The sequence below is a fragment of the Blennius ocellaris genome (assembly GCF_963422515.1).
Source record: "Blennius ocellaris genome assembly, chromosome: 5".
In the NCBI taxonomy this organism is placed as follows: domain Eukaryota; kingdom Metazoa; phylum Chordata; class Actinopteri; order Blenniiformes; family Blenniidae; genus Blennius; species Blennius ocellaris.
The window spans coordinates 22,757,508-22,776,384 of record NC_137654.1 but is presented as its reverse complement, the minus strand read 5'-3'; the positions used below and the strand labels follow the sequence as shown (position 1 = coordinate 22,776,384).

General features: G+C 41.3%; 2 protein-coding genes across 2 annotated transcripts; both read left to right on the top strand.

Moving 5' to 3' along the window:
- Positions 1 to 3,454: 3,454 nt before the first annotated feature.
- Positions 3,455 to 10,877, top strand: LOC308130524 (interleukin-17 receptor C; the record flags this gene model as incomplete). Its single annotated transcript, XM_080496927.1, is given in 16 exon segments — positions 3,455 to 3,643; positions 4,507 to 4,534; positions 6,040 to 6,123; positions 6,231 to 6,349; positions 6,418 to 6,523; positions 6,612 to 6,653; positions 6,751 to 6,884; positions 6,968 to 7,030; positions 7,109 to 7,166; positions 7,243 to 7,463; positions 9,153 to 9,200; positions 9,289 to 9,340; positions 9,476 to 9,571; positions 9,653 to 9,691; positions 10,062 to 10,822; positions 10,824 to 10,877. Coding segments are annotated over 16 exon segments (2,094 nt in total).
- Positions 10,878 to 12,280: 1,403 nt separating this feature from the next.
- Positions 12,281 to 18,173, top strand: creld1b (cysteine-rich with EGF-like domains 1b). The gene is made up of 11 exons (XM_080496449.1): positions 12,281 to 12,393; positions 14,310 to 14,430; positions 14,518 to 14,600; positions 14,919 to 15,029; positions 15,422 to 15,513; positions 15,707 to 15,886; positions 15,969 to 16,064; positions 16,160 to 16,243; positions 17,059 to 17,154; positions 17,235 to 17,375; positions 17,457 to 18,173. The coding sequence occupies exons 2-11, from the start codon at positions 14,314 to 14,316 to the stop codon at positions 17,675 to 17,677; spliced, it is 1,221 nt and encodes a 406-aa protein (XP_080352575.1). The 5' UTR covers positions 12,281 to 12,393; positions 14,310 to 14,313; the 3' UTR covers positions 17,678 to 18,173.
- Positions 18,174 to 18,877: the final 704 nt, after the last annotated feature.

The following is an 18,877-nucleotide window of genomic DNA, read 5'->3' as shown; positions in this document are numbered from 1 at the left end:
TCAGTGAAAATGACATCAGGCCGGACTGCGGCCGGGCTCGGGTTGCCGCCGGCTGCCGGGCCAGAGACTGTGCCGGAGCGAGAGCCTCTCCACGGGTCACAGCAGGAGCTTTAAACTCGGGTTTCACATTGCAGACTTTTGTTCCGCTGCGAACCTGATCCTGGAGACACGGGAGCCGGCGGTCCATTGTGAGTGCCTCCGAGCCGCTCGCTGAGCTGACGACACTCACTACTTGGAACCAACCCACAATGTCAAAAATACAAACTGACTGTTTTCCATATTAAGGAGACGCAAACACAAGATCCTTTCTACTGCAATTAGCCTGTGACAGGTTCTCCTTTATTTTGTGAACACCTGCCTTATCTCTGTGAATATGCTAACCACTATGAAAAAAATGTTTTTTGCAAATTTGAGGGCATCTATATGGAGACACTCGATGTTCGACGGTGTTGTGACTGCAGGTGTAAAACCGCCGAATGCTAATTTGCATGTCTAGGTTTATTATCTAATAGAAAAACAGGAACAACACCAAGGTTTTTTTCTATTATTTGTAGGATGGATGCAAAGATATGCAAATACGTGAATGACGGTTGTTGCCATTCGTTCAAGATTTTTGTCTCTTACGTCAGAAATGGAGCAATTGCCTTGAGAAGGCAAATTTCTAATGATGGAATAATTCGTCTATAGAATAGTTACTGAATCTATTTCATCCAGACTACCTCGTATATTTAAAAAAAAATATGTTTTCTCTCTTTGGTGTGCAGCATGTCTGTAAATGTTATCGTTGTGAATTGTTGCAAGTGTCAGTGTTCAGCTTTTGCTTAAGGACTAAAAAGAGAGAAAATGAGAGCCAGTATTATTTCTTTATTATTTATTTTACAGCACGTGTACTTGAGTGTAATGGAGAACCTAAAATCTCAGAGCATTAGATCAATAGAAAGACCGGGGGGCTTTCTAATATCTCATGTATTTAATGCTTTAATTACATTATGTTCACCAGTTACGTAATGTGATGTAACTTTAACCATGGTTTAGCTCTTTTCTCCCGCTTTGTTAAACCACAGCAAAACTTTCTCATGGGATATTAAAAATGTATCCATCAAACATAAATTAGAACATGCTTGATTTTTTTCCCCCCCTGTCTTTTCTGTGCTCCTCTCTTAAACCTGTTTCGACTGTTGAACTCATGGAATGATCTCCACAGTGACAAACTGAGTGTCAGACCTGCTCAACAGGATGAACCAGGAAGTTAACTTTATTAAAACAAAGATTAAAAGACCCATTTTTGAAGTTAAGTGGGCTCCTGTCCAGAGGGAGTTACACACACACACACACACACACACATATGGTCTGCACCTTATGGCATCATAAACCTCACCGCTCAAGACGCATAATCTTGATTTATTTGAATCAAGATTATAAATAAAAAATTTTAATTATGAATGATTCCCGAGAAAGAAAAGTCTCATTTCTCCTATCGGTTGATTCGAATATGCACATGAAAACTTGCTTCCCCACTAAATATGTAAATATCAAAAGAATAAATAACAAAAAAATCTTCACCCCGACATATAAAAAACTTTGCATATGTCCAATTATTTGTACCAGTAGGTGTAAGTGTTCCAGTCCTTCAGATGAGCAAGAAAACAACTGATGAACTGAGTTGACCTCACTTTGGAGGAAGTTAATGGTTAAACTTCTGCAGGGAAAAACATGCCAACGAACTGTATGAAAAGCAGTAGCGTGCTGCTGAAATGTCACTGCGTCGATTCTGGAGACAGAATTACTACCATTTCTCAGTAGGAAGACCTTTAAAGTACTTAATATAATCTTTAAGGGGATTTTTTAATAGTCTTCCTGATGAGGTAACTGTGAGAAAACTGACCTGATGGGCTTATCATTAATGTGGTTGTTTTCACATCTGACATCAGTGTGCAAACACCCCTTTGGATATAGGAACATGTGCTCAGGTAAAAGTAAAAAAGAAAAATCCAAATACAGTACTGTGAGTGGGTAATATTGTTAGATACTCAGTGATTTTACTCTTAAGTAATCCTATTTGACTGTTATAAACAAATTTCACTACTTGGTACATTTATGTGGCCAATTCCTACTTTGTGTTTCAAAAGAAACTGCCATAATATGATTATTATATACCTTTTTATGGTATCTGAGAAAATTAATGTAATATGTCATATAGGTCACATGAATGTAGCTTGCTACTAACAAATGTGTACATTGAAATTAGTACAAGTCAAGTGAAAATCATCTTGGGGCGTTAGTATTAGTTTTTCGATTGAATGATATATGTACAATGTGCAACATTATTTCAGAGATGATTGCTCAAATTAAATCAATTTGGTATGATTACATATATATAAAAGGTTCCTGGGTGCATTACATGTAAAACACAATGTGAACAACCAAACACTACACAGTTATACTATATTTTGTCTTCATTGGAGATTGACCACCTATAAAATCCAAGGTTCCACTCACGCTCTTCACCAGCACTGTGAATATGTACATTAGATCACATTTTTATTGGAAATTAATGGGGGGAAAAAATCATTCCCAAAGGTGTCCATATACCTTCTCTTGTCACTGTGTACAGTTGCATAAAGTTTATGATTGTCAGTACTATTCCAACTTATTTACTATCAATTATTTTATCCAACTATGTGAAATGTGATTAAAAAAAAAGTGTTGTAATTAGCTCTGGATGTGATGGTGTAGATGGTTTATATTTAATGTTCCTGCCAAACTAACTAAATTGATGATAGTGACAGATTATATAATCAAATTTGAAACATGTTTATTTTACACACTTGTCAGATTATCAAAATTGCTGGTGTTGTGGCCTCTGGGGTTAATGACCTATTTGAGAACTATCAATCAGTTTATTCAATTGGAGTATAAACTCTACTCAGAATAATAAAGCCACATAAAGAATTCATTGGCAGTTTTAAGTAAAATTCAAATGTCTCAAAATTCTGTTCAGGGTTTCTCTAATTCAGTGACCACGACGTAATTCATTTTATGTGCAATACTTTATTTTACTATATAACTAAGGAGTTGTGTTGTTTATAAGTTCATAAGTCATTTCAATCAAAGAACGCAAGGCAATAAAAGGAAAATTTGAGCGTACCACCTTACAGACAATACAGGCTGTGGCCAGTTTCACTCTAAAATAGTGACGTTTATTTCTGCTCATCGACACAGAACTCGCGTGCTTTTGGCCTTTAAATGACTTTCAATGAAATTATATTAATGTCACAGTCTTCTAATCTTACCGAGGGTGCCATGCAGGTGTCACGCTCGCGCTGTCTCACCTGAGCGCGAGGCACATAAAAAAAAAGACCGCGCCCCTTGAATGTGCCAATCACCGGGAGGGCGTGCGCACCGTATCCCTTGAGCCGCTCCGCGGTGCGCCACTGGTGGATCCGCGGTGGGAATGAGACCCGGTCATGCCGTGGGCCCTCGCAAGCGGCGGATGAACGGGAGAGAAACGGTGGACCGTCCCTGTAAGATGTGCGCGGCGGCTCTCCGCCGGCTGCTCCCGGTCCTCTGCGTCCTGCTGGCCGCTGCAGAAGACGCGCTGGACCTGATCCGCAGAGACCCACCTGAGCTCACCTGCAGCGAGGTAACCACACACTCATCGGCGGTTTGGGTACAACTTTTTAAATGAAAAAGTTAAAACCAGGGAGGATTTGAGTAAAGAAAAATAAGAAAAAAAACCAAAAATGTGATCACTGTCTCGAGTTAGGAGAGGAAAATAAGGAGATCAATGTTTAATGTCCCTTACTTATTTACCACTGTGTCTCAGCATGACACTTTACTCCACTGCTCCATTTCCAAGGACGCCAGCTTGAATTTTATCTGCATTTTTTCCTCGTGTCTCCAAAACTCATCCTGTGAATGAATTAACTGCAGGAAGGAATAGTGACTGTAAAGCATTTATTCATACCAGTATGATGCGTCCACCTGTAGAATCTGAAAGGTCACCTGCAGGTTGAGGACGTTCAAGTTCACGTTATTAAAACAAACAAAACAAACAAAAAAAAGCAATACTCATTACAATCATAATGAAGAAGACCCTGTTCAAACAGTCACACAACAAACGTGTGTGCATGTCACTAAAAACAACATTTGCTACAGTATCTGAGCAGTAATATCTGATAGGCCAAGAATTACATAAATACCGTCACCCACACACACACGCACAAACATGCAGTAAAACACTAGGAGTCTTTGTAGTACTTTCATAATGCAGGAAAGCAGGAAGACAATTTTTTGGCACCTTAAAGAATGTCAATTGTCAAACACATACCATTGCTTGTTTTTGCTGCAAGTCATTTTTGCATATTTGCCGAACTTTAAGTTGAAATTTTTTTTTTTTTTTTTTAAAGTGTCACCTTCATCCATTCATGTTCTATCCCACTTTATCTAAAACAGTGTCAGTATTCTGGTTTCACTTGTCTCTTCTGCTGTTATGTCTTCTGACAGGGTTTGGCCCGCTGCCACATCAGCTCAGGTAGATGTGTGGGCATCTTATTTCATAATCGGCCTTCTTGTTAAATGTGCAGTTTGTCTAAACGTCTCTCCTTACAGGCTCGTTGTTCTACGATGCGCTGCCTGATCCACGTGGGCCATTAAAAGTCACGCATTTGCAGCTGAAAGTCGTCCTGTGCTGCTCAGAAAAACACGACTGCATTCCTTGTCTGCAAATCGCCATCAGGCTCCGAGGTGACTTTGCAGTAAATCAGATTGAGTGACGCGCTGGGGATTTTGATAACCGTCAAACTGCGTGATAGAGTTACCTTGTCAGAATCTCAGTTGTAGGTACTCTGCTTAATGTCACAAAACTTCTCCAGTATTGCTTTGCAAGTTACTAAAAGTTATGAAATTAGTTCTTGAAGTTACGTTACTGAACGTAAAAAGTTATTGTATTATATTAAATGTAATTTAACTTGTCACTGTATTATTTGTCTGATAAAGTTTTTGTCAAAGACCTGAAGCAAAACGTTACGATACAAAATAAGGGATCACTCCTTATAACTCCATAAAAACCAGTGTGTCCAGTGAAAGAAGAGCAGAGCAAAGCTATCAGTTACTAACTTGTTAATACCAAAAACAGTGAGTAATATTACTTTATGGCACGCTATTCACAATGCTGCTCCTTTAATGAAACAAGGAGCCCTGTGAAAAAAATAACCCCACATGTAAACAGATTTTTTCTCAAATGGTTGGAAATTGCTCTGTTCTTTTTAAATCTTCTTTACAAAAGCGACTTTAAAGTTCAAACAGGAGTTTTGCACACACACTCTGCTGTTATCAGCATTTTTCTCACAATAATGTCACTTCATGTTAACAGGAGTAATTTTTTAGCATTGAAAGTCAAAATGAATCTTCATTAGATATAGACCTAATATAATCGCTTGTATCATTTTCAACTTTGCTTTAGAAATGACCAGATGTTTATTTATAAAGAAATATTTCTTTATTTTTCAAGTTATCATTGTTGCTTGGTGATCATGTTGCTTTTGTCTTTTTGCCATAATTTTCATATCGATACTATTTCTTAAGTAATAGCGTGCTCATAAGCATTCATCGCAGTCATTGTTTTACTATTGCTTTGATTTTTCAGGTCCTTTAGTTCCTCACTGACGATTGTACACAAGATTGTTTCACTTTTATTTTAAATCTTCTTTCTTCCTCGTCTCTGATGCCATTTATCTGAAAGAACACTTCCTGACAAGTGTGTGAGGTCATGTGACTTCATATGGAACACACGCACACACACACACACACACACACACACACACACACACACACACACACACACACACACACACACACACACACACACACACACACACACACACACACACACACACATTCTTTTGCAGGTGGAATGCAGAAATGTTTACAAGTTTCATTTACGCAATCCTCTCTCTGAGTCGTACAAGGTCACCGTAGGACACGAAGGACACAAAAATGAAAATAAAGATATAATTTCTGTCACACGCTTCGCTGCAGAGATCAATGCTGGAGAAGATTTTTCTGGTGATTCGGGAAACGACAGCGATGAAGAGGAGCAGAAGCAAACGGCAGTGGGACGTGGTGAGTTTCTGCCTCCTAGAAGAATAACCGGGTCTCTACTTTAACACAGTTCCTGACATTTTGACTTCATGCTGTTGAATTGCTCATCTCACTCTTCCGTTTTACAGTAAACCTGTGTCTCAGCTCCCCGGCGACCTCTGATCACTGTAAAGCTCTCCAGTTTAAATCGAGACACTCCACTACGGGCGCGGCGTCTCAGCAGTCCACACATGAGGTGATCTCGAACGTGCTCGCGGGAATGACTGAGCGGAGGAGCTGTTTCTCACAATATGTTTCCGTTTGTTGCAAATGCAGCTGCTGTTGACAGAGAAAGTGAATTTCGAGAGTCCGGTCGTGGTCCAAGCATATTCGAAGGGAACAATGATCATCCAAAACGTCACAGTTCCCAGTTTAATAGAAGGTGAGTCGCTGTGGCGTGACGTGAGGAAGAAACCGTGACAGGTGACAGCTGAAGAGTCACTGAACACTTCCTTTGTCCCCTCTTGCAGTTTGCTCCATGAGGCTTGAAGGCACCGTTAAGAAGTGTGATGGTAATTGTTGCAACTTGTACTTCATACTATCTTGTTGTTGTTAGTCTGTAAAAGCAGATCCTGGATCAATTCCATGAGTGACATATTTCTGGCTCAGTTCCCAGACTCAGAGTAGAGGAAGATTCTCAGAGAAATGGGGTTCTACTGCAAATGGAAAACACCGATGTCAGACAAGACGAGGTGCTGTGGCAGATGGTTTGGAATGAGAGCGCTGGAGAGGTCCTTGCATGGGTCAGTTGGTCCTTAAATATCTACACAATGTTGTCCTGTCAATCTGTTCAATCCACCTGTGTGACTTTGTCTTATCTCTGCAGCCCAAAGGCGAGAAAGAGGTTGTCATTTCAGCAGGTTCTGTCGTGCCATGCCTGTGCTTCAAGGTAACTAATATGATCATCAAACAGGAGCATTTCAAAGCTAAACAAAGTGTGGTTTAAAGAAACCTTATCTGTTCACAGGTGTGGTGGACGGGAAGTGGCCTTCAAAGGAAATATTGTCCTTTCGACAATCAACAAGGTAGAGAGAGGTTAGGTTAAAGGCAGAGGGTGAATGCTTGCATAGCCGCTCAGAATAACATTGTTGGTTCTTCCAGATGCAGTTCAAAGGATGTGGCACAATGTGACCGTGTCCATGGAGGAGTCTCACACAAGGGGGGGCGGCACAGGGCTGACCTGGAACGTGACGTCTCCCTGCAGGCTGGACACCGAGGTGTGGCTCTGCAAGAAGGACCTCGCCGGAGGTCACTGTGTTGAGGTGACAGGCTCCAGGCAGAAACTTCAAGCAGACTGGCGAGCGACGCACAGAGGACACTGGGTACGAACGTGACGGGGGGCGGGGCAACGCGAGACAGTCAGACTCCATTACATTCATTCAAGACTAAACTCAAAACCCACCTGTTCAAACTTGCTTATACACTTTAACTGGACACTGTGTGCTTAAGTTCACTTGGTTGTATGTTTTGTTTCTTTTTATGATCTATGCTTGTATTCTCTGTGAGGTGACCTTACGTGACCTGAAAGGTGCCTTCAAATTAAATGTATTATCATTATTGTTATTATTATTATTATTATTGTTATGAGTCCCTGGATCAACTCATCCTCCTTCCCCACATCATCAAAAAAAAATTTCAATTCCCACTTAAAGAGGTACCAACAGTAATTTGTTCAAATCTCCCTGTGGCCTTAAGAACCGTATGTAACTTTCTTTTCTTACACCTCACAGTTACAAAGATGAAATACTTCTGATTGACATTGGATTATGTATGTTTGCAGAATTCCTGAAATTCTTTAAAATTATGACAAGACATACCTTCAGTTCAGCTTTTCACAATAACACAAACACTCTTGTTTTGTGCCTGTGTCCATATTTTTTGAAAATGTTTCTAACGTTTGGTCTGCGCTCCTGATTTATAATTCGAAAACACACACACACACAAAAAAACTAAAATAGGTGACACTATTCGATTGCTGTCCGTTTTCATACAGACACCTAACACATCGCGCAAGGTACAATCTTTGCAAATGTTTGAATGCATTTGTACTACAAACATGCAATGGAGAAATGTGTGCAGGTTTCAGTGCTTTTAAACTATAAATTGTGATAAATGTGTTATTTTAGGTGCAAACACAATCTCCGAATGGCATCTCAATGTAAATATCTTCAATGTTTGAATAGTTCAGTGACAGTTCTGTAACACGATCATGTTAAATCAGGAAGGGTTTCCATGGAAAAACCTGCACGCGGTGCCAAAGCATACAGGATCCCATCAAATGTCGTGGTGACGTCAGGACGGAGCAGACGAAACACACCTTTATTCAGATATTCCGGTGCACAAAGATGCGATGTCCCAACATGCAGTTCTGCAGTAAAGCATGTTGAACACTGCAGTCATAGGTGACTGATTATTTTCCTACAATTTGACAAACAAAAACACTTGAAAAATGACGTGACCAGCTGAAGAAAAAGCTTTAGTGAGAGTGGCCGTGTTCTCTATGCAATCTGACAAACTAATGTACGGTGCTTAATCGCTTCTAGGTGTTATTTCATTCTCACATGAAATAAACATAGATACTGGATTTGAATAGTTTTTTTATGCAAGTAAAACATTGGCTGAGTAAATGATCCAAGAAATGGATATCTATGTTTATTCAAGTCATTCGCATGCCTCATTAGTTCAGAAAACAAAACACAGGTTATTGAATTTAATACTAGTCCATCTACTATTTCGACACATTATCAAGAAGAAATGCTCATGTTGATCTAATACTTTTTAAACTTGCTCATAACAGTAGAGAGTACAGATTTACTCCAAGGAACCCCTCTATATTTAATAACAAATCCCACATTGGCAGCTGGATTAAATGGGTTGACTCTCATACTGTCCTCAAACAAGAATCACAAATAAATTCATAATTTCAATATGATTGGTTTGCGTGAATTTTGAGATCCATTTTTTTTCTCCCCTGATAGTTTTCATTCATTCATATTTCTTCAATCTTTCAGCAAACAGGGGAGTTCAACGTGTCGTCTCACCCTCTGCTTTGTGTTCAGGTAACTCTTTTATTACTTCACACTGTGTGTCTAGTATAATGCTTCATGTGTCAATTTGTGTTTTAAAATCTCAATTAATTCTTTTCAGATACATATAAAAGCGATGAAGTCATACTTGGAGCCACACTGCCCATTCACAAGTAAGACTGTTAATATTTGTCCAGATTAATAAAGAAGTATAGAAGTATAAAGAAAACTTAGTGATAACACAGTGGCACACCTCATTTTATTAACAACTTTGATTAGAGTGAAAGTTTGACACCTCTTTTTTCCAGTCTCTCACTCCAGATGGGGCCTGGCGCTTGTCATTGGATTACTGCTGATATTTCTGGCTGTTCTTGGGGCGTATTTTATACAAGGGATCCTCAGAGGTCAGCTTTCTAACTGAGAGTCATTGAATATTAAGAGAAAGCAAACCGAATGTCTCAATGTGAACTGCGTCTTTCACTCAGGCTATGTGTGGAGATGGTTGAAGGAGGAAGACGTTAAAGGTAGGAGACACTAGTCTCAACTATTCACAGTTCATCCACATTTATTTAACTCTGTATTAAATGCTTTGAGACTGCAGAAGTTGTGCTATATAAGTGACATGACAACACAAAAGGTGATTACAACATCGAATTTTGCACTTACCACAAAGAGCATGTGGTGAATGAGCTTCCATCCATGGATGGATGGATGATTTATTGATCCTTAGTTAAATTCAAACAGAACCAGAACAAAAAGCCATACATCGTCGCATCCACCACTATACCAATGACAGTATTATGGTCCAGAATTACACTGTATTGTTCGTCAGCAAAAATGCAGTATTTGTAATTTGTAGAAACTACTCATAAAAGCCATTTCAATCTTCTGCAGGCGCTGTGGGTGGTGGCCACGTGTTGTTGCTGTACTCCTCCGATGACGACAGGGGTCTGCCAGGCCTGCTGTGTCACTTGGGCTCGAGCCTCCAGGCCCTGGGCTTCAGTGTGTCGCTGGACCTGTGGAGCCGGGCGGAGCTCGGCATGCTGGGCCCCGTGCCATGGCTCCACTCCCGACTGGACCGACTACAAAGGCAGGGCGGCAAGGTGGTGCTGGTCCTCACCCAGGCCACCTGGACGAGGGCCGAAGAATGGGGGTCACGGGGCTGGGAAAGAAACCTGGCCAGGGAGAAGAGCATGAAGGAGGAGGAGGAGGAGGAGGGAGGAAGAAGCGGCCCTGCCTCTTCTCCGTGCGGTGACGTCTTTAGTGCTTCGCTGAGCTGTATCCTCGCAGACTATTTACAGGGCCGTGCCGGTGAGAGGTTCATGCTGGTGCAGTTTGAGTCTCTCCCACCTGAACCTCCGGGCAGTTTCCGGCCGCTGCCTCAGCTCTTCCGCGGCCTTCATGTCTACAGCCTTCCCTCCCAGAGCCTGGGTTTCCTGACTGAACTGGCTGGGGCTCGACGAATGGCGACAGCATCAGCCAGACGGAAAAGGGCGGGTGGGCTCAGGATGGCGTCACGCACTCTGGCCCAAAGACTGTCAGGTTTCTCAGCTGGGACAAACGTGTTGCAACTCGCAGGGGTGTCCCAGAGTTGCGCTGGTGTGGGAGTAGAAGACTCCGGCGAAACGGTCCCCTTGCAGACATGTCTCATAACCCCCCCCATCCAGCCCAGACACGGACGCCAGGGGCAAGGAGGTGGCCTGGGTCTGACAACAGGGCTCAAAGAAGTTGGACGTTTTTCAAATGAAAAAGCTCAAAATAAGAGTATAAAGTAGTTTCATAGTTACGGTGTGATTCCTTGCACTGGACCAAAGTAAAAGTATTCCCACTTCAGTCTGGTGCACAATGTCATTTGAAGGACTGGACATAAACATCCAAACAAATCTCACACCGGGCAACTGTTGAGACTTTTATTTTATTTATAGCTGTTGGGACTTTTATGTGACTGAGTGTTTGTCCTGTGATGGACCGGTGAAACTGTCCACGGTGGCTCCTGCCTTCACACAGTCGGGATCCAGAAGTTGTATGAGTTGGTACAAAAACATGAAGACCAGGTGATTGTTTTGTTGATGTAATGACAGAAGAGTATCGTGGATACTGATATACACGTTTTAATCAACATTTTCACCGCATTTTACTCCTCAGGGGTTTTCGTCTCTAACTGGTGTTATGAAAACTAACATTTCCATCTTCCATTATCTATATGTTCAATAGTCCTGAGGCAGCGGCCCCTCAGTGTTTTGTGTGTATATACTGTTTTTTCAATCATTTGTGAAGCTCTTGATTTGCCACTATTGTCTGAAAGCTGGAGTAACTAAAAATCGACTGACTGATTGATGGTGAACACAAATGTGAAAATAATAGAAACATTCAAAAGGAAATGTTTTAATAAAGATTATCATGAATGTGATAACTAGCAAATGTGGCTGTTACCTTAATTAAATGTGTTTCAATTTGTTTGGTCCTGTTTGCTGTTGAAGTACCATTGATCAATATGAGTTGAGGTTTAAGATAGAGAACACAATAATTCAACAGAAGGGGGGATGCATTGGAATGAGGTGGGGCTATTAAATGTTCAACAATCATTTAAATTCTCAAGCGGGGCAATTATTTCTGCAGATAGTAAATAAACAAAACACAAATCATTCCAATGGGAGAAAGAATACAAATTAGATGACTTGATCAATTATTTCAAAGTCTGATCATGACACGGACTGATGAGTCTCTTGGAGTTCTTGTCCTGCACCTGATCAGGACAAGAATAAAGTTAGGTTAAATTAAAATATACTTACTTCAAATGAATTGAACATGTATGAATTGGAGTTACTGATATGCCTTGTGTGAAATTATGCATTAAAAATGTTAGATCCGATAAAGTGAGTCATAGATTTGTGAGGATGTGCAGCGGGCTGTTGCGGACGGATCGGAGTCCCTCCCTGCATGTTTGGGCGGTGCCAGTAGACATCCTGTGTGGAAAAAAACACGGAGGCTGCTAGAAGCTGCTCATTCATTCATTCATTCATTCATCCATCCACTCACTCACTCATCCACTCACCCACTGGTTCACCGAGCTGCACAGCCACGCAGACTGTGTCTGGCTCTGCTGAAGATGACTCGTTTGAAGCGTTCGAAGTGTCCCAACATGTGAACCGGTGTGTTGAGGAAGCAGCCGGGAGTCAGACAATCATCTGTGGTGCAGCGGACTGCCCTAAGTTATCCAGCGAAGGTAAGAGCAACACAATGAAAGCACATGTTTTGGCTCACAGGGGGGGTTAAATATCACTACGAGGAGAATCTCGCGGACGAGTTCACGTACTTTAAAGTCAGATTAGCTCCGGCTGGCAGTTAGCTCCCGACCTTAGCCACATGCTAGGCTAGTTGTTGTGGTGCTGATGCTGCCGAGCTAACGAGGCTAACGCGGAAGCTAAAGCATCACAAATACGCCGGGCTGCGGGTTTTTAGAGGTTTTCTGAAGAAAGTGACGTCAAATAAAGGCGGACACGGGTGTAACTCGTTGATTGCATTTCACCGAGTGTTTATAGTGTTATTGTGATGAAGAATTGGTTTGAGAAGGTTTGCAGAATAACGCCGCAGCGTAGAGGCTAATGTGTTAAATCATCATCGCCATAGATTTATGTCAACATTTGTTATTTACTACACATAAAACGAGTGACAGGAGTTGGTTTAGAGATTGCAAAACAGTAATAAATGTGCATCTTGAGGTTTATATTTTTAAACTTCTCATCCACATTTTTTTTTAACAAGAGATGCTCCGTGTGCTTAAACTAGATGGATAATGACATTTTTCTACAACTGATCTTTTATAAAGTGCGATAACTCAGGGCTCATTGCTGTAAAGGATGCTGTGTGTGTTTATGTATGCAGAGTTCACCATCAGATGATTATCAATGGGCTAAACTAAAGTTAAGAAATCCACTCTGTGTAAAGTGATGACTGAAGAGGCAGGTGTATCTGGTGATTCTCACTCAACAGGGTACTTCTTCATCGGATCATCTAGTAGAAAATCAGGATGAATTGTAGACAAAATATGAAAACAACTAATCTATATATCAGGGTACATAGATGTCAATATTTGATATGTAGTGAGCTATGACTTTGCAACACTGTTCACTCACTGATTTAATTTATTCTTAACATAATAGCACTTGGTGACTATTAACCATAATATGAGTTTTAGCATACACCCCTCAGCTGTAACAGCCTAATATCCTGTAGGTCCACCTTGAGTTTCAGAAACAGCCATGACTCTCTGAAGGTGTCTGGAAACAAAAGCTTAGCAGCAGATCCTTAATGCCTGTTTACTGTGTGGGGTGGGACCTCCACAGATTCATCAATGAGACTTGACCTGCTATGATCCTGAAGGCTCTTCCGTGCTTTTGGAGACGCCGATTAGTTCCCAAAACTCACTAAAATCCTGACACCTTTTCAGCTTCAAACACCTTAACAAAAACCAAAATGTTGTCTGATGCATCTAACCCTTTAAGAAATGCCACGAGGAAGAGATTATCATACTAAACAATCACATTGAAAACGCAGACAAAGCTGTTGGGGGGCGATGTTTGTGTGACACATGTAATTTAAAATCAACCCTAAATATTAAATAAACATATATTTTGACAATAGTGAAGAAGAAAGTAATACAACAATGAGCAGCAGAGCAGGAAAAACTCAAGACAACAGATCTGCAATCAAATCAATTCCTCCAGGAGAATATCTGAATATTTTCAAGTCACTGGATATAATGAGAAGGTAAATATGAAATGAGATATGACATCACCTCTCCCAAAAGTGTGCCTGATATTTTTGGTATGCTCATGCTAAAATGAAATGAATATTCTTGAAACCTTTCTATAATGATGCCTTGATGCTTGATCATTGACGAAATGGGTCACAGAGAAAGCTAGTGTGGTGGAAAAATCAAATATCATGCATCACTAGAGAGGCGTTAGCACCATATAGTTATGTTAAGAGTATATTATACAGATTTGGATCATATACATGTGTGATGTTAGTTATACCAGTCTCTACACATGCATATAGATGTGTGTGTGTGTGTGTGTGTGTGTGTGTGTGTGTGGGTATTTGTCATGCTGACTGTGTGTATATGTGTGTCCTATGAAGGACCATGTGGTGGGCTCGGCCCTTCCTGCCCGCTCTGGTGCTTCTCTCAGAGCTCTCTGTTGTGAGAGTCCAGACGGCACCGTGCCAGACGTGCCGAAAGCTCACGGAAAGCTTCATCAAGGTACTGCAGTGGGTTTAATGAAACACCAACTCTTTGAGCCGCGCTTTTCTTCACATTCAGAGCCTTTAGTTGTACCTCTCATTTTAGGGATTGGAGAAAACGGCGAACAAGAACTTTGGTGGCGGTAACACTGCCTGGGAGGAGGAGAAGCTCGCCAAGTATGCACGCAGGTACGCATTCAGATTCATGGTCGTTTATGACCTGCTTCTGTAACATCCTGACATCTTTAACTCAGGTTTGAGGTTTTTTGTTCTCTCTGCACGGAGTCAAAAGTGAGGCGACATCATTCTTCATGTGGCCTATGTTTTTATTTATTATTTCTATTCTACTTTCATTGAAATGAGAGAAGCACATTGAGGTTAGAAATGTATTTGATGTGTGTCTTTAGATGGTTAATAGCAGACACACTGGTGTATCAAGTAATATATACATGCAATGAAAGACTAAATGTCTTATTTCTCCATTTTTCTTTTGTTGTTTGTATTCAGTGAGACTCGACTCCTTGAGATTGTTGAAGCTGCTTGTGAGAAAGCAGATTTTGAATGTAACCAGCTGCTGGAGCAGATAGAGGATCAGGTGGAGACATGGTGGTTTCACAGGTAAATCCTAATAGCAATTAGGCGATTTGTCGATAAATTAATTTACTACACTGAAAACAGAATAAAAGCTATATCAAAACAAATGCAAGTTCTGGCACCTGGATAAATGAGCAAGTATTGATTTATTTCATCATTTAAAGCAAACAATGAACTGTGGGATGTGCTAAACTCTTTATTTCCTCCCAATTGGTTTGGATAAAGCAGTATAGACATTAATGTAATGAAATAAAAACGATTCAATATTCACCTATTTGTTTTCAAGTGTGTCCTGGACCAGAAAATCAGTTTGACTAAAACATAATAATATTTTAGATCATTAATAGTTTTTTTGGTGTATTGATATGTTCAGATGTGATGTCAGCCCCGGTTATAATTCTCGGTCTGTCCTTCAGGCAGCAGGAGGCGCCGGACCTGTTTGAGTGGCTCTGCATCGAGGAGCTGAGACTCTGCTGTCCGCCTGGACGCTTCGGACCCGACTGCAAAGGTGAGACCGACAGAAAGCGTTAAACACAAGCTGTCTGGTCTCAGCACTGAGGACGTGACCATAGCAAACCCTCGTTGTTGCTCAACTGTTCCACCTGGATTGTGATTTCATAAATATGGAAAACAGGGACTTTAAATTAGAGTCGCCGTGCTAATTCAAAGCATCTAATATTTTTACGTTTATCACAACGCAGAGTGTCCGTCTGGAGCCGGCGGTGTGTGCGGAGGTCTGGGTCGCTGCGAGGGGGAGGGCACCCGCCTCGGAGACGGAGAGTGTGTGTGCGATCCTGGATACTCGGGGAGTCTGTGCCAGAGCTGTGCTGACGGATACTTCAGGGAGAAAAGCTCCAATGACAGCATCGGAGCCTGTGCAGGTGCCTCAGATGATGGTTTTTCAAAGTGATTGTCAGTTTGGGGGGGTCATCCTCAGCTGACCTGTGTTCGTGCTTCTTGCAGCATGCTATCACTCATGTAAGAAATGCTCGGGGCCGCAGGACTACAAATGCCTCGACTGCAAACCCGGCTGGATCCTTCACGACAACAAGTGTGTGGGTGAGTGCGGCTTCAGAGGTCTCTGGTCACATGTCGGGGGAAACTGCCCGCTGTCTGGTCGCGTGTTGTTTGAGCTCACCATGTATGCATTTCAGATATTGACGAGTGCGGCACAGAGCTCGCTCGTTGTCCATCAAACACCTACTGTCACAACACGGATGGATCATATGAATGCAGAGGTAAGTTTTCCTTTTGAAATTATGCCACTTCTTTGCACAATGAACATTTTCTTCTTTTTTTTTTTTTTTAATGATAAGAGGCAGACATTGGGTCACATTAAAAAAAAAAAAAAAAAATAGGAGCATTCGTAATGTTAAATAATTGCTAGAAGTCATTGGAGTGTATAAATAGTCCGTTTTTCCGACTACGGGTCAAGGACTCTGCAAATCATGCATTTTGTTTTGCATAATAACCAAAAGAAGTAGCGGAAATTTAAATAACAGAAGTTAAAAGCAGGCTGGGCTCATTATTCTGCTTGAAAAATGGCTGAAATGATAAATTAACTTCCTCCGGAATACAAATGTTCCCTTTAATACTCCAGACATTAAAATAGTAAAGGCTTAACTCTATTATTTTGTGCTGAATTTGACTGTTGTTTACTTTATTATCAGGACAGACATTGGTTTCATGCTTTATGAAGTCATAAATGGATCTGCTGTCGCAACTTTATGTTCATACTTGCATCTGATATAGACAGCCTCATAATTTGTGCCAATGATATTAATGTTAGAGCACGGAAACAAGAAAACGATCTGTTACATAAACATTTTAAAATGTCATTTGGATTCACTCCCAAAAATGATTGCCATTTGTTTCGATTGGGCAAAGTGTTTTTCCTAATTAATATAATGAGTAATTGTTGTAACTGACTAGTTACTGTGGATGCGATTACCTCATGGGATTGCACAGTTTCCTCGGTATGACGCATTGATGCAGTTGTCAGTGCAGCACTTCGTCTCCATGTGTGGTTGAAAGTGTTGTCTGATGTCTGCAGGCTGCGACCAGGCGTGTGTCGGCTGCATGGGTAGTGGCCCTGCTCGCTGTAAGAAATGTTCTCGTGGCTACAGGCTGAAGGGAGCCAAGTGTCTTGGTAAGCATGCAGTCCTAAATACATCCTTCAACCTCTAATTGTCTACTAATGCGTTTCATACTGTATTGTATTGTTCATAGATATAGATGAATGTAGTGAGCGCGCAATCGCGTGTCCGGGACTCAACGAGGCCTGCATCAATGAAGAGGGCTCCTTCCACTGTGACTGTGCCGATGGATTCATTAGAAGAGACAGCATCTGTGTCGAGAACAAGCCTCCTGGTGAGTGGCGGCTTCAGTAAAAGTACAAACGCATGTTACAGAACCTTTGGTGAAGTTTTTTTTCTTTCTTTCTGTCCTCAGTGGACCCGGATAAGGGCCTGTTCGACGACATGACGGACGACGAGGTCCTCGTCCTGCAGCAGATGTTCTTCGGAGTTGTGATCTGTGCCCTCGCCACACTCGCCGCGAAAGGCGACATGGTCTTCACGGCCATCTTCATTGGAGGAGTCGCGGCCATGGCTGGTTACTGGCTGACGGAGAAGGGAGACTACATGCTGGACGGGTTTCTGAAGGGACGCTAAGACCGTCAGGTACCACGACTAAAGGAAGAGCTCGAAGCACCAGCCGATTAGGGGGACTAGCTCTCAACTGGAGGCAGGAAAGTAGCTTTGCACTGCTCGCCTTTCAGGGATTAACTTGGGGAGTTACTTAAAAGGGCTTTGGGTTCATTAATTTCGGTTTCTGAACACAATAATGCAAGAGAAAGGGAGAACTCGAAGGCGGTGATGCCGTGAATCCATAAAGACGAATATCAAAGCAACAGTGCACTGATTTAAAGGAACTGAACTGAATCCCCTACCTCAACTCTGTTGGGAACGAGGGTGACATAAAGACCACTACTGATTGTCAAAATCGATTATGCATTTGGATGTCTCTTCTGGCCTCTATGTTGCTCAAGTAAAGATGTCGATTTCCTCCACACAAAGAAAACCTCCAGTCATCATGTCCATCCACGTTTTCCATCCTGTCAGTGTCTGACGTTTGCTGGCAGTTTGAATGGTAAATACTTTTTGACGATGCTAAATGTTATTGCTGTTGGTTAAGGAATTTCTCCACAGCGATCTGAGAGGTTTCAATCATGAATGACTGATTATTTATGTTCACATAATTACTTTTGACCTCCTCCTTCTTCTTGAATGATTCTTTTCAGTAGTAATGCATGATGATAGGATCTATGATGAAAGGTAAATACACTGTATGTATTAATTTATTGTTTTACTTTGGCATGAAAGATGAACTTTTAATATCTGCTGAATGGCCATCATGTGTGAAGGAATGTGCTCCACCTCCGATCTGGAAGATCCAAACCATTTTCTGTTGCATTTTTTAAAGCAATATTTATGTTTGTTTTTTGCATTAGTTGACCAGACATTTTCTCATATTTTAGTGAAGATTTTTTTACATCTTCTAATATTGGAATTCCAGCAGATACAGTAGCACCATGTTGGAGAGCCAGACACATGTCACTTTTCTTTGTCTATTTATTTTGTCTTTTTCCTGTGTTGAATGATGTTAATGGATATTTACTTTCCAATAAAAATGTCTGTCACTGTCATGGCTTGGAAAGTCTTTAGCTCCACTGCTTGATGTATAATAACAGAAGCCATGCGGAGGAAAAGTGCTGATGTTGTTAATAATGTTTTAAGGTTTGTGATAAGGTTCTCTGGTCCAGACCAAAGCAGGAGTTGCCATTTTTAACACATTGCATTTTGTGATGGACC

Excerpts from the sequence above, each read along its gene's own strand:
- creld1b (XM_080496449.1), top strand. The coding sequence starts at position 14,314 with ATGTGGTGGGCTCGGCCCTTCCTGCCCGCTCTGGTGCTTCTCTCAGAG. Across the intron at positions 14,601-14,918 it reads CTCGCCAAGTATGCACGCAG|TGAGACTCGACTCCTTGAGA; the intron begins GTACGCATTCAG and ends GTTTGTATTCAG. Across the intron at positions 16,065-16,159 it reads TCACGACAACAAGTGTGTGG|ATATTGACGAGTGCGGCACA; the intron begins GTGAGTGCGGCT and ends TATGCATTTCAG.